This window comes from Sceloporus undulatus, chromosome 2 (assembly GCF_019175285.1).
Source record: "Sceloporus undulatus isolate JIND9_A2432 ecotype Alabama chromosome 2, SceUnd_v1.1, whole genome shotgun sequence".
Taxonomy (NCBI): Eukaryota; Metazoa; Chordata; class Lepidosauria; order Squamata; family Phrynosomatidae; genus Sceloporus; species Sceloporus undulatus.
Genome location: NC_056523.1, coordinates 195,796,082 through 195,822,698, shown reverse-complemented (window position 1 = coordinate 195,822,698; position 26,617 = coordinate 195,796,082). Strand labels below are relative to the sequence as shown.

General features: G+C 43.6%; 1 protein-coding gene across 6 annotated transcripts in view; it reads left to right on the top strand.

Moving 5' to 3' along the window:
- Positions 1–26,617, top strand: part of PDE4A (phosphodiesterase 4A) — a 353,540-nt gene that overhangs the window by 306,606 nt on the left and 20,317 nt on the right. For all 6 annotated transcript variants that reach the window (XM_042449010.1, XM_042449007.1, XM_042449008.1 and 3 more), the window contains one exon: positions 19,540–19,633. In XM_042449010.1, coding sequence (XP_042304944.1) covers positions 19,540–19,633 — 94 coding nt within the window. The remainder of the gene's footprint in view (positions 1–19,539; positions 19,634–26,617) is intronic.

Below are 26,617 nucleotides of genomic sequence, written 5' to 3'. Positions count from 1 at the left end.
GGCCACAAACATCCCCTTGGGTTTTCTTAACCCCTAAACATACACTAAAAATTGCCTAAAACTTTCTTTCTTGGCATCCTCTAGGAGTGCCAGATGATTTATCTGGCACTCTAAGAGGATGGCAAGAGAGGTAATTTACTCATTTTAGGCAATTTTTAGAGCCCCACTTTTTGGGTGTACATGTAGGGGTCAAGAAACTATTCCTCCCAGAACCAGGTATATGGCCCAAAATTCGGAGACATGGAAAATGGACCATATTTCTGGCTTTGTTTTCAGCAGATATTTGGCTGATTTGAAGGGCAGTTGAGCTTGCCACAAGGGCAGAAATTAGCACCTGTGCCTTCTGCACTTCCCTGCCCTTGATGTGATCGGAAAAGCTGGGCTGAACCCTCTGTCTGCACTGATATTTTTGTGAGTACAGGAAGCTTTCCCACTCAGTTCTGATTGTATAAACTAGCCCCAGCTGCCTCATGTTCAGTTTGTTATCAACTGCAACTCTTAAAACCTTATCTGAAGGGTTGCTCCTTCACCCGTTTCCCTTCTTAAAATGGGTACATTTTGTTTTTCATTCCTATGTGAAACATTTTATGATGTCCTTGGAGAATTTCATTTGTTACTGCTGTGTACCATTTTCTCCAATGCCTGAGATCTTTTTTAGCTGCTAGCCTGTCCTCCAGGCTTCTTGCAGTGCCACACAGTTTTGCATCTTCCAGAGAGTTGGTAGTTATACATTTGGCCCTCCATATTTGTGGCTTTCACTTTGAGGCTTTGGTTATTTGCGGTTTTCATTAATATAGAATCATAGAATCATAGAGTTGGAAGAGACCGCAAGGGCCATCCAGTCCAACCCTCTGCCATGCAGGAAATCTAAATCAAATCATCCCCGACAGATGGCCATCCAGCCTCTGTTTAAAAACCTCTAAGGAAAGAGACTCCATTAAACTCAGAGGGAGTGTGTTCCACTGTCGAATAGCCCTTACTGTCAGGAAGTTCCTCCTAATGTTGAAGTGGAATCTCTTTTCCTGGAGCTTGCATCCATTGCTCCGGGTCCTGTTCTCTGAAGCAGCAGAAAACAAGCTCGCTCCCTCCTCAATAAGACATCCCTTCAAATATTTAAACAGGGCTATCATATCACCTCTTAACCTTCTCTTCTCCAGGCTAAACATCCCCAGCTCCCTAAGTCATTCCTCATAGGGCTTCATGGTTTCCAGACCCTTCACCATTTTGGTCGCCCTCCTTTGGAGATGCTCCAGTTTCTCAACATCCTTTTTAAACTGTGGTGCCCAGAACTGGACACAGTATTCCAGGTGGGGCCTGACCAGAGCAGAATAGAGTGGAACCATTACTCCTCTTGATCTAGACACTATAGGAATCTCTAGGTCCTCCAGAGCAACTCTGCCAGAGGTTCGCCACAAGGTTATGCTGGAGAACCTAAAAGTTCCTGAAGAAAACACTTCTGTAGGGCTTCCAACATGATTCTATGATTAAATTCTGGCAGATGTTGACCGTAGAGTTGCTGGAGATTCCTAGAGAGGTGTTATCTTACGTAAAAAGAATAGTGTTTTTATATTTGCAGTTTTTCCACATTCATGAGGGTCCTTTACCTCAGTGAATGTGGAGGGACCACTGTATTACCAAATAAAGATCCTGAACTTTGTTCCTATCTGACCATGATCTGTGTGCCATTTCTTCACCAATTTACACATTCACTTTATAGAACTTTCTTCTACTTCTTGTCTCCTGCATGTTCTGACCAGGATGCCATGACTAGCTATGGGCTTTATCACATGGGAGGCAAACGTCGTCCGCCCATCAAATCACCATTAAATCCCATCAATATAGCACAATAACAGGATGATTTTACATGATGTCGCCATTATCCTGTGAAAAAAGCAGCAAAATCACACCGCTTTTTATGCACACATTTTTCCCATGAATAAAAAGCAACATGATTTTGCCACTTTATTCACAGGATAATGGCATGATAATGGCATCGTCGTGTGAAAATCATCCCCTTATTGCATGATATTGACGGAATTTAATGGCAATGTAATGACGGAAGGAGGACGCTTGCCTCCTGTGGGATAAAAGTCCTGTGTCCCCAAAACCTTGCCCAAGTATATGATATCAATTGGCTTCCTCCTGTCTATGAAATCAGTTCATTTTTCAAAGAAGGAATCTAGGTCAGTTGGGATTTGTTCCTTTTAAAATAACATCGAGCCGATACAGACAGGCCAAAATAAAGCTGCTTCGGGTCATTTTGGAGGTACACTGTTTAAATGATGCGTGCGTCCTAAGAATCCGGAAGCCGCGCCAAAGCCACACTCCAATCCTTAGGACTGGAGTATGGCTTTGGTGTGGCTTCCGGACTCTTAGGACACATGCATCATTTAAATAGCATACCTCCAAAGTGACCCGAAGCAGCTTTATTTTGGCCTGTCTGTATGAGGCAATTGATTGCTAATACTTCATCTTCAGATATAGGAATGTTAATAGAAAGGGGTTCATGCATTTAGTTAAATAATAATCTTAAAAATCTGATTTAAATGCATTTACATTAGAAGAGGCAAATGAACTACTAAGTTTATGTTAAATTGCCATTTCAATTTAAGTTAAATGCCTACATTTAAAGGCTTACCAGACTGAAGCTGAAAAATACAAGCCGTGTGTGTGTGTGTATAGAATCCAATCCCCTCTTCCCCCACATTTTTAAGCATTGGAGAGAAGGAAACAGATGCACCAATTTTTTGAAAATCCCATTTCTGGACAGTCCCAACAAAACCTTGCTTTCTGCCTCTCCCTCCTTCTCTGAGAGATTTTTGAAGAGTTGGGTATAATTACAATAAATAACTACATAAATATTCTCATTTCCTTACTCCTGCCCATCTCTTTTCACTTACAGATTCTCACAATGATTCCAGCAACACCAAGGGTTAAGAGCTTCAAAATGTAAAACAAATGAGGAGCTGCTATGTCATATCTGGTCTATAGTGCAGGGAGCTCATCTAGATGCAAACAAGATTCCCCCCTTCCTCACTGCCCTTACCACTTGCTGATCTTCAAAGAGTTTCCTCTTTGAAACTTTGGAATTAATTAAACTTTCATACACTGATATGAACTAAAGTAAGTGTTTTGTTTCTTCTGACCTAAACACTGTAACTCTGACTCTGAGGGACTAATAGAAAAGCAGGAAGTACTTTTGCAAAGTACCAGCTGGGGAATATAAAATTTGTTAAGTCCTTAGGACTGTCTCTCATTTAATTAACAATGTAATTAATAACATAATGGTGCTAAAATTCCCTCTTAAGTCAATTGCTTTAGGTATAGAGTAGGATGTCCCTTTACATTACAAAAAAAATCAGCTTGATGGATAACAAATGAAATTTCACTAGTTAGACTCTAGAATTCAGAAATATAGCTGTGTTAGTATGGAATGTCAGTATGCAAAGAGATCTTGTAGAATCTTTGAGACTGCAACTCCATCCACACTGCAGAAATAATCCAGTTTGATACCACTTTAACTGCCATGACTCAGTGCAAAGGAATGCTGTGCTCTGGTGCTGGAACAAATTACACTTCCCAGAATTTCATAGCAGTAAGCTATAGCAGTTAAAGTGATGTCAAACCAAATTATTTCTACAGTCCAGATGGAGCCTAACTGAGAAAAAAAAAAGTTGTAGCATAAGTGTTCATAGACATAAATCTACACAAGTCTATGAAAGCTTATGCTACAACTTCTTTTGCACAACTCATCTCAAAGGTGCTACAATATCTTTCATTTTCTTCTAAATGTTTATGAACCTAGTGCGATCTTTCCAGCACTGAAGCTTGCATGATGGATTATTGTCCCATACTTTTTAATAAGATAGATTTTACATTTCCCTTTCTTCAGAAAAGCAGCTTTCTGGCCCGTAAGGTCACAAATATTTTTCATACATACGAAATATTTTCATATATTTTCAAGTATGACAGCTGTTATTCTGAGATTTCCCTAGTGAACTTGGTGTACTCCAAGAGACATGTTGATACCTGCAGTGGAAAATCCAAATGTGATTCTCCTCACCCACTCCACATTAATTAATATGGGGTATATTGGAAAGATGTTAATGCTTGATAAAGTTGGGGGCAGTAGGAGGAGATGAAAACCACATTACAGGTGGATTGTATCAATCAAGGAAGCCATGGCCCTGGGTTTGCAAGACCTAAGCAGGTCAGTGGATGACTGGGGCCCTTGGAAGTCTGCCATTAATAGAGTCACCATAAATTGGCTTGATGGCAAATAACGACAGCAATCTGCTGGGATGTTCAGATGAGCAGACTTTATTGAGCTGAAGAGGAGATGTATCAGAAGCATGTCATGCTGCTTTGCAACTTCTGTTTATTTCAGAGGTGGGTTGTGCAGGAGAAGATGCTGGGAGATTGTGCCTCATGATTTAGATCTGTCTTCTGTCAGCCACCTTTAATAGTGCACTCAGTCCATTGCATCTGGAGACCCATGGATGAAATGCAACTTAACTTTCTTGATTTCAATTAATTCAGACTATCCAGGTTCTTTTCCCTTCCAATTTATTATATTGACCTTTAGCTTTCCTCCTCATCCTCTTCATCATGATCATCAATAGCAATGGCAATAGCATGTACATTTCTATATTACTTATCAGTGAACTCTGCACTCTCTAAACGGTTTACCGTCTAAGCCAATTGCCCCCAACAAGCTGGGTATCACATTACTGACCTACAAAAGGATGGAAGGCTAAGTCAACCTTGGATCCCTGGAAATGAGCTTACAACCTTGTGAGTTCATCATCACCATCATCTTCCTCTTTTTCTTCTGCTGCTGCTTCCAGGATTATGGCTACTTTCCTTTTTTTTAAATCAGCAATGAAATTCTACTTTGTCTTCTCTCTGTGCCACTCTTCTAAGTTGAGTAAGAAGTCAGAAGCAGTGTTCTTCTTTCTAAATAACAATTATGGGCAGGAGATGTGTAACACTAGCACTCTCACCCACTCTATATGTCTCCCTATCTGTCTCTCTCTCACACACACACAAACACATACACACAGACCTTTTACTTTATCCCAAAGGTAGATCTGGCTGTACCATTTGGCAGAGAGGAAACTGCCTCAGACAGCAAATGCTGGGGGACACCTGAAGCTGCTCCCCAAGCCTTGATCCCCAACTGTTCCCCTTTCATGGACAACTGAGTTGTCTGTCACACAACTAGCCTGCACCCTCTAAACTAGTCTGTTACCCTCAGACGTAAAATGGGACTCAGTCCTATTGATGATAATAAAGTAAAGTTCAGTGGTCAGTTAGATCACTGAATGGAGGACTGACAATGCTATGTTTCGTCAGACAACTTTCGCCAACTTGACATCCTCCAGATGGTCTGGGCTTCAACTCAACTTTAGCAGCAGCATATCAGGAATGCTGGCAATTATAGTCCAAAACACCAAGAGGGAGAAGGCCACCATGGACCCACATTTAAATTGGAATATGCAAAGGTGACTGGTCTGTGGGCACCGCAGACAATCGTACCATTGGTTTCACACCAGGGGCCCTTTTGCACTGCACTATTAAATCATTCTTATTCCACTTGGTTCCATCCTATGGAATCCTAGGATATGAAGTCTGGTTAAATTGGAGAAATTCTCTGACGGAGAATTTTAAATGCCTTTCCCCAAATTGCCAACCCCAGGATTCCACAGAAACTATGGCAGTTAACGTGGAACAATAGCAGTATAATTCTGTAGTGTAAATTCTGTAGTTGCAAGGGACCACTGGCTCTGACATTGGCCCTCAGTCACTCTTTCTATGAAGCTGTGTTGCCATTTGAAGTTGTCTCAAACCAACGCTATGTTGAGGGGGTTAGGTAAAATTTCAAATGGCAACCCACTGCTGCCACCATATGGGCCTGTGACCCGAAGGGAAGGTGAAATGCTGACATGGGAGGGCAATCTGTCTGAAGGTCTTCTTATCTCTGGAGCCAGGCCTTACTGATTTACCTGCCTTCATCCAAGATTTGCAAGTGTTGTGCATGAGGGTTGCCCCTACTAGAAGGGCAAATGATGGGAATCCAGGGGCAAGCAGAGAATTTATGGGGTGGAGTGTGGGTTTGTAGAGCTTCTACAGCCTGACCTTTTTGCTATACCATGCCATTGTCTGAAAGCATAGAGTTGAAGCTGATGCAGACAATGTAGAGTATAAGGTAGAAACTGATGTTAATTATATCTGGATAAAAGGAATCCACTAGGGGAATTGATCTGCTACAGGAGCTGGTATGTCTAGATCGAAGGAAGGAATAGTGCCACTCTATTCTGCTTTGGTGAGACCTCACCTAGAATATTGTGTCCAGTTTTGGGTACCACAGTTCAAGAAGGATGCTGACAAGCTGGAGCATGTCTAGAGGTGGGCATCCAGAATGGTGAAGGGTCTGAAAACTATGCCCTGTGAGGAGTGACATAAGGAGCTCTGCATGTTTAGCCTGGAGAAGAGAAGGTTAAAAGGGGACATGATAGCCCTATTTAAGTATTTGGTGGGATGCCCTATTGAGGATGGAGCAAGCTTGTTTTCTGCTGCTCAAGAGAACTAGGACCTGGAGCAATGGATTTAAACTATAGGAAAAGGGATTCCACCTAAACATTAGGAAGAACATCCTCATGGAATATATTGCCTTGGAGAGCGATGGAGTCTCTTCCTTTGGAAGTTTTTAAACCAGAGGGTAGATGGCCATCTGTCAAGAGTGCTTTGATTGTGTATTCCTGCATAGCAGTATGGTCTCTTCTAACTCTATGACTTTCTTTCTCACAGTATATAGAGAGATCTTGTAGCACCTTTGAGATTAACTGAAAGAAAGAAGTTGGCAGCATGAGCTTTCATCTACTTCCTCAGTAGATCTCTCCAAATGCATCTGAGGAAGTAGACTGAAGTCTAGAAAAACTCGTGCTTGCCAACTTCTTTCTTCCAGTTAGTTTCAAAGGTGCTACATAATCTCTTTACATACCGATTTTACAGACTAACGTGACTATATCTTGTATTTCTTTCTCACAGTTAGTCTCAAAGGTGCTACACAACTCCTTTGCATACTGATACTCCAGATTAACATGGCTATATCTCTGAATTCAACCACTGTGGGAGGTTGGGGCCTGGAGGCTTTTTTCTGCCTCTCCCTCAGATTGTGAGGGCAATTGTCATTACCTGTCTTGCTGAATTTTGGGCTGCGGAAGAAACCATTCAACACCCCCCCAAAAAAAATAAATATCTGCAGGGCATGGCATGGTGGTTTAAGTGTTGGACTACAACTCTGGAGACCAGGCTCCAAAACACACTGCAGAAATAATCCAGTTTGAGACTGCTTTAACTATCCTGGCTCAGTGCTGTGGAATTCTGGGAACTGTAGTTTATTGTGGCACCAGAGCTCTCTGACAGAGAAGACTAAATGTCTCATAAAACTGCAGTTCTCAGAATTCCATAGCATTGAGCCAGGGCAGTTGAAGCAATTATTTCTGCAGTGTGTTTTGGACCCAGGGTCTGATTCCCGCTCAGCCATGTAAACCCACTGGGTGACCTTGGGCAAAGTCACACACTCTCGGCCTCAGGGGAAGGCAATGGCAAACCCCCTCTGAACAAATCTTGTCAGGAAAACCCCATGATGAGTTTGCCATAAGTCGGAAATGAATTGAAGTCACACAACACACACACACACACACACACACACGGGAGCATCTTGCATCAGGAGATAATGGATTAAATCCAAGGGACTGTGTTGTTTTATGGAGGGTATTCCAGAGCCCCCCTTCTTTGCTCCTAAAAAGGGGGGGACAGTTGCTAAGGAGACTCTTGTTGCTATGGAGATAGCTGTGAGGCATAGCTGATTGGCTGCCAGGGATGACGAGGATGCTACTTCTATTCCCCGCTTTCCCCGTCTGTTCTTTCTTCCTCTAACCCCCCCCCCCCCTTAAAAGAAACCCACCACATGCAGCTTATGAGGAAATGGACTACAGAAGGCAGGAGGTGGGAGAGTGATGTTGGTGGGTAGACAGCTTGTCTGTGGGGGGAAAGGAAAAATAGGTGAAATCAGAGATGAGGAAGCTGTTTGGGACAGTTGAAACAGAAGAGAAATGGGGCAGTAGGCGAGAGGCTGCAAAAGGTTGGCTCCAGAGTACTATGTGACATAGCAAAGAACTGTGATATGTGGCACCCCAGAATGAAGGCACTTCTGGTGGTAAATTGATTCAAGCAATTCCACATGCACCTCTTCTCCATAGACAACTGGGAAAAATACTCTGGTCTGCCTGATAGATAGTTCCCCCTGTCATGAGAACGCCATACTTGATGGTAACAAATTTGCACACATGCTGGAACTATGTTAATTCTTCCCCCATCAGCATCCGCATCCCTGCCCACTCACTTTTGAAGATGAGCTGTGTTTGTTTCCGGACTCTCATAAGATGCTTGAGACACCAGCTGGGTTCTCAGGGCACGGAGTGCTACCTGGACTGTACTTCCTCAGACTGCAAACAGGGGCACACAGAATGGAATGCTTCCTCATACAAAAAGATCCCTGTCTATAGGTTAGCACAATATATACGTACAGGCCTGCACGATTTACAGTCGCCCCTCTGTTTTTGCGGACTTGCAATCTGCATCCCTCGTCCGTTTGCAGGGGGCAAATGGAGGGCGAAAAATGCAAGGGCACCTGTGCATACCCCCAGGTGCATGCCGCTATTCAAACCAATAGGACTTGAATAATGGCAATTTTTCATTTTTGCAGAGGATCCAGAACAGATCCCCCACAAAAATGGGCAACTGTAGTAGTAACATTTAGCAAAAGCATGCACATTTCTATACCACTTATCAGTGAACTCAGCACTCTCTAAGCAGTTTACAATCTGCATGCTAATTGCCCCAGTAAGCTGGGTATGCATTTTACCGACAAAGAATGGAAGGCTGAGTCAACCTTGGAGTCCTGGGATCAAACTCACAACCTTGTGGCTGCAGTACCGGCATTTAACCACTGAACTACCAGGGCTCCTATATATGGCCCATATGGGCTGTGTTTGGGAGCCCACAAGGATGTGGTTTTGGATGGCCTACAAGCATGTGGAATGACTTCAAGACTCCTTTGCCACCCAGCTTTCTCTTGAGGAGAGAGCCAGGTGGCAGAGGAGGAGGAAGGGCAAATGCTCACCTCACAGTGTTCCTCAACCGCTCGACCTTCTCCCAAGGAGAGAGCCAGGTGGCAGAGGAGGAGGACAGGCCAATACTTGCCCTGCAAGGCTGCTCCACCACTTGGCTTTTTCATGGGAAAGAACCAGGTGGCAGAGGAGGAGGAAGGGCAAACCTTTGCCCTCCAAGCTCCTCTGCCACTCTGCCTTCTCTAATCAATTGATAATTAATTAATTAATTAATTAATTAAAATAGTTTAATCGTTAATTATAACTTTACTTGGCAAGTGAGCTGCTAAAACCCTATCTGCAGCCCAAAGAGGTTTAAATTATCTCAATTTTGGTTCCTACCTAATGCAAAGTTGTGCAGGTCAGTGTTAACATAAGAGGGAAGCCTGAGGGAGTACCTTTCTCCCTTCCATGCTCACTTTCTGTGTGCATGGATTTTTATTTATTTGCTTTTATATATTTTTTGTTATGGAGAAGCATTCTATCATGTGTAATCTAAAGTGATCCAGTTCTATCACAGCTTGACTGGCTTATCCATCATGGGGTAGCTGCAACTTATCATTGGTGGAGTAGTCACCTCTGATAATGTGCAGTCAGTGAAATAAGAAGTCAATTGTCTATAGTGCTTGATCACTGGAAAAACAAAAACAATCTCCTGCTCTCCTCTGCTTCCTTAGTTTCCTGATCAGGTCCTATTTTGTGATAAAGAATTCTTGTCATTTTGGAAAGGACAGCATAAATGACCTTAGATGGTCATAGATAACTGAAGCAACAATTTGACTTTTTTTTTTATGTTTGAGAGCTACGTTGTCTTTGAGGTAATCTGTCAGGGGCAACATGATGGTGATGGGTGGACTCTGGGCTAGAATAAGCAAGCCACCCTTCCCCTCTTCCCCTCTCTATCTATTTGTCTATCTGCCTTTCTTTCTTCTCTCACCAGCTAGGTGCTGGGGAGATGACAGATCACTGTTGTAGAGATCTGAACATTATTCACAGAGGGCTTTGGAGAGTAGGCCAAGTGCAACCAGTAGCTTTAGAGGCACAGGTTGCCCACCCCTGAACTGGAAGCATGTGTTGCTAAGTTGTCATTCGTAGGTTTCCATTGTAATCACGCCAGAGCAATGGAAAACCAGGCTTCAGTTGTAAGGTAGACTGAGCTCCTTGGGGATTATGCCCAAAACCTGGATTTAACAACTAAACTAAACTAACTAAAATTTGCCAACAAATATGGCAAAGAAAGCAGTGGCCCACAGATTGCAAGGAAACAATATACATTCTTATACACAGAAGAGGCGACACAAAAGATTGCAGTAACTGCAGGACCATTACACTAATTTCCCTTGTAAGCATAGTCATGCTCAAAATTCTGCAGCAAAGACTTTTACCATGTATGAAGCAAGAAATCCCTGAGATGGCCAAAATTAAAAAACAAAAAGCTACTGGATTTAGAAGGTGAAAATCTAAGACATGGGATATATGCATTTCTATGGTATAATAAAATACAGGTGAATAAAGAAGTCAACAATCACATCATAAGAAAGGCATTATTAAAGATTTTGTATCAAATAAAGAGCAAATTTTATAATAAAATATCTACATAGATCTCAATCCAGGAAGCTTTTTTTGGGAGATGGGAAGCAGTTGAACATTGGATAACATATAAAGAACTAATTATCAGAGATAGAGAAGATAACAAGGGAGAAATTAGAAGAACAGAATATTAATGTGCAATGGTTCAAATGAAAAGGAAATTCAGTGAAGACCCCTCTGAGGAAGGTTGTGAGGAAAATTCTCATGGGATCAATAAAATATTGTGGCCCCAAGAAAATAAAAAAAGTTAGATTATACAAATTTCTGTTATCAAGAGATCTAGAGGCTAAACTAGTTAAACTATTGATGATACAATGGGTACAAGATGTGGGACATAATATTCTGTTAGAGAGATGGGAAAATGCATGGAAAAGAACCAACAAATGTACTGCATCACAAAACTTAAAAGATAATTTTCTCAAAATGTTTAACAGATGGTATTATACACCCTGTAAGACAGACAAAATCTATAATCTCAACAACAACAAATGTTGGAAGTGTCAGAAAGAAAGAAATACATTACACCACATGTGGTGGCTGTGCCTCAAAATAAAGCAATTTTGGACAAAAGTACATACAATTAAACACAAATAATATTCAACTTACATTTTACACTCAGTCCAGAGATCTACTTACTCAGTATAACTGTGATACCTGTATTCAGGACAAGAGGCTGCTGTCAGAACTAAATACAGAGAAACAGAATGATTCCCAGTCAGCAAAGGGGTCAGGAAGGAAGGAATGAGCAACCTGTCATCCACAGACTAATTTCAAGAGGCCTTTACAAGACAGCCATGCATACTTTGGGCAAAATGGATCAGTTCCTCCCATGGCACAGGGGGTGGAAAAGAAAGGGATAGCAGAAAGAGAATGAGGAAAGGGGATAACTGAGAGCAAAGGGGGTTCCACCCATGTTGGCTCTGGCCCTGACCACTGCCAACATGCAGCACCAGACAGATTAATCCCAAAGGAATGCACCCCTCAGTGGCATAAAAAGCCTCTGCTTCCCATCCCGCTAACCTAAATTATTCTGACAGCAGCAGTCACTTGTCAAAAATGATGTAACCGTGGCCTTTTGTTTTCATGCTACTGAACACTCATGTTGTCTGGGAGGCTAAAGACAAAACTACATATTTTTAAAACTCAGATTATCCATTGGGAATCTTCTACTCATTTAACACTGTTTACTAGTTATGCTCATCCTAGTTGCAGCATCGGCATGCAGGCAGCAGAGACCTCAAAACAAAGCAGATACACCCTGAAAACACCTGCTTCAGGTAGAACATGTCTTTTCACAGCAGATGCCAGTGTTAAAATTTGTGTTTTAAATTAATCTTCATCTATGCCTTTTGGTCCATTAAAAAAAGGCAACTTTGCATTTAAAGTTGCAATTTTGTTTATCAGATATGCAGACACCAGCAGCATGGAAAGGGTCCATATGCAGAATCAGCTTAATGAGAAACCCTCCTGCTCATATATGGAGGGACAGAGTGGGGATGTAGGAGAAGGTACTAGTTTCTGGTTTACTGAAATATCTTATAGTTCAATTCCTAGCTAGGCCTTTGGTTGCTTCAGATGGTCTTTTTACTCACAGCTACTGTTCCCTACCGGAAAAACAAGAATCATTTTTGACAGAGTACATAATAGCCTTACAACAGTTGTTCCCAAATTTTGGTCCTCCAGATGTTTTGAACTTCAGCTCCCAGAATTCCTGACAGTTGGCCAAGATAGCTAGGGCTTCTGGGAGGACCAAAGTTTGGGAATCATTGCCTTACAGCATCCCACTATTTTGTTGCTTTATTGAATGACCAACAAACAATAGCCCATGGTGTGTTTGTGCAGATCCAAGCAGAGATGATTCTTAATAGGCAACATTCCAGTTTTCAGGGAGCTGGTTTAACAACCATTCCAGTAGTTTATCCCCAAGTAGAAATCCCTCTTGTATCATATAATTGAGTAGATGTCATTCATATCTATGAAGGAGGGGGAATAAAAAGGCTGTTTGGATACATTTTTGCAGCAAGGGCAACATCTCACAGGGTGGTGTGGCCTACATTCACAAGCGGGTGTAATGTGTCTGTGTATTCAAAGCATGTAGAGACATCCTGCACATACCCAATAGACCAAAGTGTTTTTGCAGTATCCAGCCTACTTATTGTAACAAGGGAGGACTTTCTTACAGATAGTAAAAAGAAATTGGATAGAGGAATTTGACAAGCAGTGGAAGGTGAATTGTGATTGTAAGAATTCCTGAGCAAGCATTTTGCAGGTATGCTCAGAAATGTACATTGGGTCCAAGGGTCTGGTTGAGAACATCTATATTCCATAGTACTTTCTAGCTGTGTCAATTTCATGACCCTGCTTCAGAGTAAGGCCTCCAAGATGGTAGCCAGCTTCCCTTTTGCAGAAAGATGTACATGTTGTATTCCCAGGTTGGTTTAATTCTTAGACTGAAGACATGCCCTGGTGGCATCTGTTTCTTCTTTGAGTTGCTTATTGTAGTGTTGTGTTGGAACAAGGCAGATGCCCTTTTTGCAGTTGACCCTCCTTTTCATAGTATTCTTGGGAAGCAAGCTGGGCAAGCTATGTATTTACCTTCCTTGGCTGTGGGGAGCTTGTGGGGGGACTAGCTTGGCTTGTAGCACATGCTGCTTGGATATCAGATCCACAGGATGTATTTTGTATGTTAGATACACATTGCCTACCACAGAAATACTCCTAGTTTAGCTAGCTTGTTTTTTAAAAGCCATGTGGACATGCACCAAAATGTCTATTGTGGCTGTTGCATTTCTTCACTGTGCCAGTTTCCTTCCAGAAAAAAGGTTCCCTTATCATACTAAAGAACCATTTTTGGTCATCCATCTACAATGACACTGAAAGACCTGTATCCCTTCACTAAGCTCTTTGAAGATCTGTGCCCGGGGTCACAATTTATATCTTTCTATATCCTGTTTCATTCTATCCAATGCACACAACTGTGTAGTTATGCCCAAAAACCTATGGCTTTAATTTCATTCTGTCATCTGAGGAAGTGGATTGATATCCATGAAAACTCATGCTAAAATATAAATCGGTTAGTCTTAAAGGTACTGCTCCCCACCGCTTTTCCTCCTTTAAATACATCTGTTTATTTTGCCTTCTAAAGTTGCCCTTCAAGAAGCTCAGAGCAGCATTTTATGCTGTATCTGAGGTGGGACAAGGCATCACTTTAAAGAGATGAACTGAATTGGACAAGGAGGGAATCTCTCTGGGTTATCTCATTGTAACTTACAGAAGCTAATTGAGGGGTTCTTCCATTCACCCCTCCGTTTGCCTTCCCAGTTTGATTTTGGGAATGGAAGGAGAGTACTTTCAGAGAGTACTCCATTGGCCCATTGGCCTTCTATTGGCCCATGGGCTAAAGCTTTTCCTTCTCTACTAAAAGAAAAGGCCTAGTATGAAATGCTGTGCAGGGGGAACTCAACCCTCAAACTGCCCTAGTTTGTCAGGGATAGTCCCAATTAATCCCACTTTTTCAATTGTTTTTGAAATGTCCCAGTTCCTGTCTCCTCCTCCCACTTCCCCCTTTGTACTCTGCTTACTTCAGTTGCTGCAAATTGAATTCAAGCAATCTCTATTCTATACCTCTAAAGATGCCAGCCACAGTCGCAGGTGAAATGTCAGGAATAAATTCCTCCAGCTCAAAAAAACCCACAGAAAACTATAGTTTCTATTCTGGTAGATTCATAGAATCATTGGATTGATGCAATGCAATTGTGTAAAGAGAGAAAACTTCAATAAAATATATATTAAAAAAAAGAATCATAGAATCATTGGCGGGTTACAGACCGCCGAAAAGCGGTGGCCTGCACCCGCCCCTTTCCCAACTGAATCGGGGCCTCAGTGGCCAGAGCGGCAGCAGCTGAGGCCCTGATCCGCCGCTTTCCATGCTGCGGGGAAGTGGCAAAAGGCCCCTTCCCCGCAGCCTGGAAAGGGGTGTCCTTGGGGCTTCAAGCCCCAAGGACACCCCGCGATGGCGGGGAGGAAGAGAAAGGGGCCGCTTGGCCCCTTTCTCCTCTGCATCACTGGGCACAGCCGTCTGAAGGCTGCGCCCAGCGACACAAACGGCAAAAGGAGCTCTGTTTCAGAGCTCCTTTTGCGGCCGGGGAAGGGCGCACTATTCGCCCTGGCACGGCGTGACAACGTCACGTCCGCGCCGCCCCATATAGAGGCGGCGCGGTTGTGACGTCATAATGGTGCCAGCCGTGTGGAATGGCCGCCGCCATTTTGTGCGCGCTCCACGCATGCTAGGATGCCCCTTTCTAACCCTAGCACGTGCGGAGCGCACACTTTTAGGCCTGTTTGTAATGGGCCATTGAGTTGGAAGAGACCACAAGGGCCATCCAGTCCAACCCCTGCCATGCAGGAACTCTCAATCAAAGCATCCCCAAAAGATGGCTATCCAGCCTCTGTTTAAAGACCTCCAAGGAGGGAGACTCCACCACTCTCCGAGGAAGTGTGTTCCACTGTCGAACAGCACTTATTGTCCGGAAGTTCCTCCTAATGTTGAGGTGGAATCACTTTTCCTTTAGCTTGCATCCATTGCTCTGGATTCTAGTCTCTGGAGCAGCAGAAAACAAGCTTGCTCCCTCCTCAATATGACATCCCTTCAATGATTTAAACAGGACTATCATATCACCTCTTAATCTTCTCTTCTCCAGGCTGAACATCCCCGGCTCCCTAAGTCCTTCCTCATAGGACATGGTTTCCAGACCTTTCACCATTTTAGTCGCCCTCCTTTGGACATACTGCAGTTTCTCAACATCCTTTTTGAATTGTGGTGCCCAGAACTGTACACAATATTCGAGGTGGGGCATCACCAGAGCAGAATAGAGTGGCACTATTACTTCCTTTGATCTTGATACTATACTTCTATAGATGCAGCCTAAAATTGCGTTGGCCTTGTTAGCTGCCGCATCGCACTGTTGACTCATGTTCTATTTGTGGTCTACTTGGACTCCCAGATCCCTTTCACACGTAGTTTCATTCAGCCAGGTTTCACCCATCCTATATCTGTTCATTTCATTCTTCCACCCTAAGTGCAGTACCTTACATTTCTCCATGTTGAAATTCATTTTGTTAGCTTTGGCCCAGCTTTCTAATCTATTAAGGTCATTTTGAATTTTGATCCTGTCCTCTGGAGTATTAGCTACTCCTCCTAGTTTGGTTTCATCTGCAAATTTGATAAGTATGCCCCCAATTCTGTCATCCAAGTCATTGATAAAGATGTGTTAATGGGTAGGGGGCAGAATATTGCCCTTCCCAGTCAGCTGAGTTAAAAGCAAACTGCTACAGCCTCTCCTCATATACAACGTTTGCCATGTTGACCACTCTTGAATGTTGCTTGGCCACATGATACAAAATGCACACCATGTTTCTGTATGAACTGTAATTGTGTCCCTGTGGGATCAGAAAGGACAGGGCAGGAGTGTCTGCCGATGGAGATGCTACGTACTTGGATGGCCCTTGAGGCAGAGGAAGGAGCCTGTGTTGTCCTGGAACAAGAGAAAAGCATGGGCCTTGGATGATGGTTTCCGCCCAATAGCCCATTATTCCCTATAATTAAGAACAGCTGAAGCAACACCATGTAATCCCCCCCCCCCCCCATCCACAGATGGCTTTTCCCTCCAGTTTCTCCCCAAGGCTGCTGAAGCAAAGCAGTCTGTAGCACTGCCAGTCTCTCTATCTCTCTTTTGGCTGTCGAGCCGATGAGTCACCTCCTCAACCCCTCTGCCGGGGAACAGCATCCGGGAGTTTTTTCAAGGACAGAGTGGGTTTTAGAAAAGGAAAGCAATGTCAAGCACAGAAAGCAAGCCAGTGATACTTGAATCCACCTACCAACCAACCAACCCCCCACCCAAAGTAGTTCTTTGCCACCAGCAGAGAGATTGTGGGAGGCCTTCTTCCCAAAGGAAGCCCAGGTTCTAAGACAGATCGGATGTAAAGACCTTGCTCTGATAATCTCTAGGTTACCAGGTGATCTCCCCAACCCATGACAAAACCCTTCGGAGATTTCTGTGCCCACTTTCTGTTTATCCATCCCGTGTCACAGCAGTGGTGAAGCATCCATGTTGGTATAGGGAGGGCAGATTTCGTCACAATTCACAACCTTCAGTGGCCAGATGTCATCAAGGACACTGCCACATGTCTGGTGTCTTTGCATCCCTAAAAAGGTACCAGGTGGAACTCTTGTACCTGATGTTCCAGGTAGGAAATTGGCTTTGATCCTCCTCCTTTCACTGTGGGAAAAGTGTCCTCGATTACCTTTTCAGTCAATCATTCTCTGCATAAACCACCAGCCTGTTCCACCTCAAGAAACATTCCTGCCTCTCCTACTTGCATAGCACAGCACAGCATAGCATTTATATTTCTGTACCACTTTGTTGTGAACCCAGCACTCTCTAAGCCAGTGGTTCCCAAACTCTGATCCTCCAGATGTTTTGGACTTCAGTTCCCAGAATTCCTGACTGTTGGTCAAGCTGGGAAACCACTGCTCTAAGCGATTTACAATCTGTAAGCCAGTTGCCCCCAACAAGCTGGGTATTCATTTTACCGACCTACAAAAGGATTCACTCTTTGATTCCAGAGGCCCTTTCACACTACAGAATTATAGTGCTACATTTCACCTTTAACAGCCATGACTGCATCCTGTGGAATCCAGGGGTTTGTAGTTCAGTCAGAGGCACCTGAACTACAAACTCCTGGTCAAAATCCTTAATGGTCCTCCCTTCAGTGCCAGGCCCAGGATTCCATAGGATGTTGCCATGGCAGTTAAAGTGGGATCATAGCACTATAATTATGCAGTATAAATGGGCCCCTAGTGAGCACTCCAGAGGCTCCTGATCTCACCCAGTAACAGTGCTTCCATTTTGTCATGGCTGGCAGTTATATTAGTAATGGCATTTATGGGGGAAGAGGTGCTGGGGGACTGCTGAAATATTTCTAGGAAAGTGTGGAGTGGTTCAGCATCTTGGCCCAAGGTCATAGAGAAAAAGAGGGAGAATCAGTATGTTAACATTTCATAGAAGCAGTAGGATGATCAAGAGAAGGATTAGAGATATTTTGGCCTTCCAGATGTTTCAGACTATAACACCACAGTCCTTTTTCACTGTCCATGCCAGCTGGGGCTCCTAGGAGTTGGTGTCCATAGAGCCCAATTTTCCCTTTGCCTGTCCCAGAGGATTGTACCTCACTGCAATTGAGAACTGGACTATAACTTTGGAAACCAGGGTTCAGTTTCTACCTCAGCCATGAAACTCACTGAGTGACCTTGGGCAAGTCACACTCTCTCAACCTCAGGGGAACTCAATGACAAACCTCCTCTAAACAAACCTTGTCAAGAAAACCAATGGCCTTAGAGTTGCCATAGGTCAGAAACGGCTTGAAGGCACATAACAATAGCAAACATGCTCACAAGCAGTACTTCTGTGTCTTGAGTTCTGCTTGCAGTAAAATTACATCTGTGCTATCCAGCTGTTTAAAGAGAGTATATATATTCTCATGACCTTCATAGCAAAGCATAAGATGCATTCAGAGACATGTGTGCACAGCTGTGATGCTTTGCCTCTATACTGACATTACATTATCTCCTCATGCAGGGAAATTCTAAATCCCAGCATGCTTCTATGAGCACTTGATAGATGGCACACATCTTAAAGAAATACATGCCACTGAAGCATTGTTTTTCATGTTTCCCACCTCCTCTTACACTTTTCTGAAGAACCCCTGCATGTCAGCTGTGGGATCCCTATGTAGTGCAGGAAGTTTCAGGGTGTATCCTGGAGCAGAGCCTGCAAAAGTTAGTCCCTGTTCAGACCGGCTTGAAAGGCCAGCCTGGGGGTGGAGTCAGGGCATCACGTCCAGATGGCGCACACCCTGACTCCACCCCCCAGGGCGCCATGATGCCAAGCGCCACTCCACATGGCATCATGGCACTCCTCTGGTGCTGTGTTCATACGACGCAGCCCCGAAGGAGCGCTGTATAGCTATGGCAACATGGCTAATGGCGCCCTTTCCAGGACGCAAAAAGGAGCCATTTTTTGTGGCTCCTTTTCAGACCATGGAAAGGCTGGATCGGGGTTGCAGCATGAGGTTGCTGCAGCCTCAATCCAGCTGAAGAAGGGGGCTGAAGGTTTGTACAACTGCTTTCTTTTCTGGGCTACAGGTTCTAGAACTTCCCAGCCAGGATGGCCAGTGGCCAGGCTGGTTGGACTATTGTATGAATTATAATCCAGAAAAGTAAATTTTCCAGTGTTGGCCCTATGTGTGCCCACTTGATTCACAAAGATTGTTGATTAGTCTAGTTGATCTTAGCTGCAGCCAGACCATGTGACAAAGACTGAAAAGACTGGACATCAGTAAACATATTTATTTGCCACTACTGATCTCGTTGGAACACAGTTTAAAAACTTCTACATTAGAGCAATGCACACAGATTCAAAATGTAACTTGCATGTTTATTAAGCCACTTCTACTAACAGATGCCAACTTGGAATCATTCTTGTACCCCGAGCCTGTGTTTACTTGCACATGCAAAGTAGGGCTATACATGAGCCTGTCTTCATCCTTGTATTTTTTGTAATTCTTGTGCAGTCACAAACAGTTGCCTGTTCTGTGAAAAGTGTGCACCTATGCACATTTTGCACACAAGCATTCACAGCAGTGTATGTTACAGAAAATGCATATTAACTCCTTCACCATCAACTTTTCTCTCTCTTTTCTCTCTCTCTGATAGTTCAAAAGAATGCTGAACCGTGAATTAACCCATCTTTCTGAAATGAGCCGTTCTGGAAACCAGGTCTCTGAATACATTTCCAACACCTTCCTAGGTGAGTACAAAAGAGCTATGCCTTTGGATAGTCCTGTACGTACATACGCTCTTTTAAAAACCTCTGTGTTTGTACAGTACTGTAAAACATATACTGTAAAACATAATTTGTTGTCTGGCTGAGGAAAAACAATCAGATATCACCATCCTCAAACAATACATTCCAATCAAGTCTAATCAGACAAATCAGTAATTAAAAAGAAAACTATCTACTTATCTATTAGTACCTGATGTAATTCACTTTTATGCAGCATGATATACATAAGTGGTGTCATTTTTTCTTATTGCTCATAATTTGGCTTGGACAGTTATTAGATTGCTCATACTATCCTCCTCTCCCAGAAGGAATAATTAGAGTTGCTTCTTCTGGTTTGCAGATATACATTGCATGGCCTGCATGAAGAAAGTAATCAGTTTAAATAGGAAATGCTACCAGTTCCTGATATTTTTTAATTTTAATAACACTTGAAAGCTGTAAATGTCTTTAATGTTTCCAGCAAAAGATCTTAGATGGCTTGAATTTTGACTTGATAAACAGACACTTTCAAGAGTTTTCTCTAGTACCTGACAAATCAATTTCTTCATTCGTTTCACAAGTTTGATTGAAATGCCTCTGAGTCTTTCATCTTCACCTGCATATCTTGATTGTAATTTTTAAAGTCTTAATTCTTACACCTTCTTCTTCTAAAAATAATAATTAACCAATCCACTTCTCCAAGATTTGTCTGTCTTATATTCAGGGATACCTCTTAATGTTACATTTTTCTCTGGGTTGGAAGGGGGAGTCTGAATGTGGATATTCTCTGGGATGCTTATCCTGCTTTGCAGTGAAAAGGCTGTAGAGAAAGACAAGGAGCATCCCTATTTCTGAGTCAGCCTGGTTGCATGGTCAACAGGGAGATTCCCTCTGATCTCCAAAAGAGTTTAATGCAAGGGGCAAAGCACTGGCTCATTGATGCCACTGTGACATCAGTCTTAAATGGCTTGACTCACTAGGGAACCCAACCCCCTACTGCAAAAAAATAAGGCAGCCAGAGAAGTTGGGAAACATGGGTGATCAATAGCTGCAAACTCCAGCATTTCCCCCCCGTCTCCTCTCAACAACCATCACACCTCAACATTTAGGGACACAACTAGTTTAAACCGTATTTCCCAATGCACTTCATCCATCCACACCTCCACCAAATCAGCTTAGCAGAGGGCAAGTCCTACAATTTGGGGAAAACCACACACCGAGATAACATTCCCCATCTACCACCTTCTTCCCTATTTATATTGGATTGCTGCCAGCTTCCCAGCTCCCCAAATAATTGGCCTAAAGGAAACAGTGGACTTGAGATGGCTTTCCTTGCACTCTCTGTTCATGGTGCCATTGCAGAAACATGGGTGGAAATGGGAAGAGGAGCTTAAGCACTCATAATGGGCCCCCTAAGGCCATGTGAACCCCACAGATTTCCAGTAGCTGAATTCGGACATTGTGCCTCTCAAGGCACCCACTCTTCCCTTCATGTTTTGAGTGTAAAATGGTACCACGGCTCCCCTCTAATACCTAAGGTCTGAATTATTTCAGTCTTTTTTTTTGGGGGGGGGGGTCCATACACATTTGTTGTCCCATAAACATTTATTTCAATGTTCCTTCTTTCACAGTTAATTGTGACAGAGTTATGTAACTTTTGAAAGTACTGTAACTAGAAAGCTTTAACTCATTACACCAGTAAGGTAACTTTTCCCTTTGTTACATTGCTTTTAAAATATAACTTCGTTGCCTGAAAAAGTTACTAGTTGCAGGTAGTGAGGTGACTTGTAACTTGTTATTCCCACACTCCAAAACCCAGAAATATATAATCTGATTTTGGTAGTGCTGTTCAGATAATTCTGGGTGTGAGATCTGGAACTGGCATCTTGTAACACTGGAATCCATATTCAGAAGTAAGCTCCATTGAGTTGAATGGGGCTTTCCCCCCAGTAGATGAGTACAGAATTGCAACCTAAAACTTCAATCCTGTGCCCATTTACTTGTGAGTAAATGCCAAGTAGAATTTTCTATCCCACATGGTTAAATGAGTCTTCCAGGTGCTCCATCCCATACAAACACCTCTCCTGTGTGCCACACCATTACATGCACAAGCACATGCAACCATGCAAATACATGTTTCCTTCTCTATTGCGTACAATCCCACAACATGAAAATCCACCTGTGGGCACTGCATTTGTGAATAGAGACATACATGGTCATGTGGATAATGGCTAAGTTGGAGATCTTTTCAGGTACCTCGCACAGACTCACACACACCTACATCCTTTTCCTAAGTCAGAGAAGAGAGCCAGTAGCTGAGGATAACCAAAACAAAACTCCTCCGCCTGCCCACCCGCCTGAGTTCTCCAGAAGCCAGGCCTCCGTTGACGTCAGCAGATGCAAATACCCAGCCTTAAGCAAATGTTGATGCAAAACGGCTGCTTCAATAGGAGCCTTGTGTCTGAACGAGCCGGAACATGGGCTGAGGATTCAGGCCAAGTGTATGTTGGTGCAAAGGTCAGAATTCACACTCCCTGCTCCCTTCTGAGCAGCTGTGACACGTGTCCTACCAAGGTCAGGTGGCAGGTCAAGGTGGAACAAGCCAAAGGTGAAAGAAGGGGAAGGAGAGAAACTATATCCCCTGTGCTATTTGGTTTTTGACAACATGGCCCTCAGCCAGCCCATAGAAGTCTAGTCAACACATAGCCAGTGGTGGCAATGGTGGTAGTGCTGCTGCTGGAAGTGTGGCTTCTCAGATCATGTGTGCAGGTAGGCCATCTGATATTAACCAGCTTGAATAAACCAGATGCTGGGACCCCTAGGTGGTCTCTGGTGTTCAACAGACGATGTTGTGTTTAGCATACCAGCATGGGTCAAAGCTAGGAATCCACCTGGATATCTGGATTTCATTTTGGCTGTGAACAGGAATGGATCGCAGGAAATGAGCAGAACCACTGGGTTGCTTCTGGCTTAAAGAGGAAAGTGGAGGATGTTCATTAGGGTGAGGAAGGAAAAGAGAACAGAACTCTTGGTTCTGGTTCCACCTCTGCCAAAGTTTCTCTGATGGTCTGACGTTCCTATTTGGAATAGAACCTGCCACAGAAAAACACACAGCCTTAGCAGAGCCAATTTTACTATGCAGACAAACTAGGCCTGGAGTGCCACAGTTCAAGGAGTGCACACCATACCAGGGACAGTTCACTAATCTGGGCCAAATGTGCCCTTACTGGTGCCCTCCAGATGTTTTGGACTATAACTCCCAGTAGCCCCAGCCAGCATGGGCAGTGTTCAGGATTGACAGAGAATGTAGCTCCAAAAGAGAACAAGGTTGAGGAAGGCGGGCCCGGATATGTCCCACTCTCAGGGAAATCCTAGAATCTTTTTGTTCATGCAGAAAGCTGGCCTACAGCATGGGCTGCAGATGTATCTGAGCTGAGGTTTTGTAGTGCCCACTCTCTAATGTGAAAGGATGTCCTTGCACCCTGCAAAGCTTGAAAGACAACCAGCTGATTTTGTACACTCAGTCTTCTGAATCTAGACGATCTTGGAGAGGGGTTAGAAAGCTTTGCACTGTCTTCTAGAAATATTTGAGAAGCTCAGAAGGGCTTTGGAGTAGGAGTAGGAGCCGATCCACTAAGACAGTGCTACACAAAAGTCCCTGGACCAGTGCTGGTCCCTGAGTCATTGCCTGCCAGTCCCTGGTGATCGTCCAAAAAAGAAAGAAACAGTTGTAGCCAAAGGGCACAAATAACACTGAGGAAATAATCTGAGAAGCCCTGTTCTAAGAGGAGCAGCTCATCCCCAGGGAAAAGCTGAAATGCATCCTGATTGGTGTGTGTGTGTGTGTCTTCTGATGTCACAGTCCTGTTTCCTAGCAAGGCAGGGCCCCCAACACTCCAGAATGGAACCATATCTCTTGCCCTGCTTCTTCCCGCAGCCTCTTGCCCACCCCACCTCCCACTCTACCATGAGGCCCCCCTGCCGCTGCTTTTCCCGCAGGTACCATTGGGGCCTACCTCAATCCTGCCATGATGTGACTCACACCCACTTCTCTGTCACCCTACGCCCTCCCCACTTCCTGCCCCCACTGGGCTCTCCCAGTGTCCGCCACTTACCCCTGGGCAGGCTGTCCCCACCACCCTCTCTCTTCTCCCAGTGGGTGCCCCCCACACATGACTTCTTGCCCCTGGAGACAGTGCTAGAAGAAGGAGGGGGAACAAGGCCTTCCACTACCGAGGGTGAGTCTCCCAACTCCCACCATCTGGTTGGTATTGTGTGTACAGACCTCCTGTGTAATGTTCTTTCACTCACATCTATCACAAGTGCCCACATTTTCCCTTCTCTGCTGCCCACCCTAAAAAAACCTAAGGGCTCCATCTTATGCTGGCTTTAGGGTTGCCATAATTGTCCACTATTACCAGAAACAAAATGTGGAACAAATTAGAGACAAAACTGTAGGACAGCTGCAGGACAAAACTCAGCCCAAAATGTAGGACATTTAAAAAAAGAGAGGACCTTAAATGTCCTACATTTTGGGCTGAGTTTTGTCCTGCAGTTGTCCTACAGTTTGGTCTCGAATCTGTCCTACATTTTGTCCCTGGTAATAGTGAACAATTATGACAACCCCATATGTACTGATAAATTGTGGCCTCAATTCAGTTGTTAGTCCAAGCTGGAGTAGACCCACTGAACTGATGGAGCTTACAAGAGTGTTGATTTAGCCATTTCTTCTCAATCCATTGGGTCTTCTCTGTGTGGGACTAAAAATTAGATTCAAGCTTAAGTGAGCATGGATTTTAGTGGGAGGTTTTACTGTTACTTTTTCCATCTACTTTTTAATAAAGTGGCTAGATTTGCACGCTCTTCACTGGGAAAGGGAGTTTCTAAAAATCTGGCTCAGTCAATAGAAAGAAGATGTTGTTGAGAGGAGGTGATAATGTACTACCATCTCTCACCCACCAATGTTTATTTTTAACTACATAAAGGCTTGTCATATTTAAGAGAACTAGATATGTGCATATGTGTCTTCAAGTCACCTGTCCACTTATGGTGACCCCATGAATTTTCCATTGCTTACTTAGGCAAGGAATACTCAGAGGTGGTTTTTTTTGGTTCCTTCCTCTGAAATACAGCCTACAGCACTTGTGATTCATTGGTGGTCTCCTATCCAAGTACTAAGCAGGGCTGACCCTGCTTTGCTTCCAAGATCAGAGAGGATCTGGTGCCTTTGGGGTATTTAGACTTGTCTACTGGATAGTTCATGGCTTTTCCAAACCTGCCTGCATTTCCTGTGACCATGAATCCCAACTCCTTGTTTTCCTATTCATCCCAAAGCCTACTGCCTGAAACAGAGCCTCATGCAGTACAAGGCTTGTTTTGCCAAACCTGTCTTTCCCTGCCCAATTCAATCTGGCCAGTACTTCCTCCCACCATCCTTTTCCATCTTCCCCACTTCCCTGTCTTCAGTTTGACAATATTGTGTCTGTTGGAGAAGGAGGGGAATAGAGTTGGCCCTCCACATTTACACCTTTCATTATTCATGGATTTGACTAATATATTTTTCTGAGAATCTAGAAACTCTGTGGTCAACATCTGCCAAAACTCATGCTGGAGGATCTAAATATTCCTAGAGAGAACACTTCTCTAGGCATTTGTAGGTCCTCCAATGCAATTCTGTGGTCAACCTCCATCAGAGGTTGACTAGAGAGTTGCCCTGGAGGACCTAAAGATTCCTGGAAAGGCGATCTCTCAGGTTAAAAAAAAGTGGTTTTTTATTTGCAGTTTTTCCACTTTTATGAGGGTCCTGTGCCCCTAACCCCAGCGAATGTGGAGGGTCCATGGTATTCTCAGCACTGACTCTTTCCACCTCCTGAAAGCAGCTCCTGATTTTGCGGAGAGGATGTAACATTCTTCCCTATCTCTTTGAGTCCTGGACATTGTGTGACCACTCTGAAAAAGGGGGCCATCTCTCAACCCTTGCTCTGCCTATTGTAGGGAAAGCAGGGAATTATTTGAAACTTAATGCTTCCCTCAACCCATGTTCCACAGCCTCTAATAGGATAGAGAAAGTGGAAAGCTCAATAATAATAAATTGACTGCATTTCCTGGAAACACACAAGTCATGATGGTCCCCATGCTAGCTGGGAGATTTGGGGAACTGTAGTTCAAAAGAGAAAGCCAGTATGGTGGAGTGGTTTGAGCATTGGACTGTGACTCTGGAGACTGGGGTTCAGATCTTGGCTAGTTTCATGGAAACCCACTGAGTGACCTTGAGCAACTCATACTCTCTCAGCCGCAGAGGATGGCAATGGCAAATCCCCTCTGATGAAACTTGCCAAGAAAACCCCATGATAGGATTGCCTTAGCATTGCCATAAGTTGGAAACAACTTGAAGGCACACAACAGCAACAGCAACAAAGCTCAAAAATGTAACTTTTCTGAGTTGTGTCTAGAATACCTTCCTCCTTGACTTCACAGGGTGACATAATCGGCCATGAAGCAATGTTCATGTCAGCCCTGAATTTATACACACACTAAAGTGGGCAGTAACATCCAAAATCCACAAAACAGTGATGTCTTTATTTAATTATACTTTTATCACTGTTTTGTGGATTTTGGATGTTATTTTATTTTGCTGATTGGCCAATGCAGCTACTCCTGGACATGTACAATTAAGAGGGGAGTATGTTGTTGGGGTACTGTGAGTACAGAAAGCCTGGATGTTTTGTCTTATTATTTAAGCACATGTGCCTGAACAAAAGACCTCTTCAGAGCTGTACATTGGGAGTTTCAGTGTCCAAAGAAAACCAGATTTTGGAATGACGTGGCTCTTGGGAGCAGGTAGCTTTATATCTTTTTGTCAGAACAAACTGATGTAGATCAGTGCGTATGTACGCTAACACTTACCCTTTCGTGTTGTTGTTAATAACTACCATAGCAGCAACAAACATTAAACCATATAACAACAGG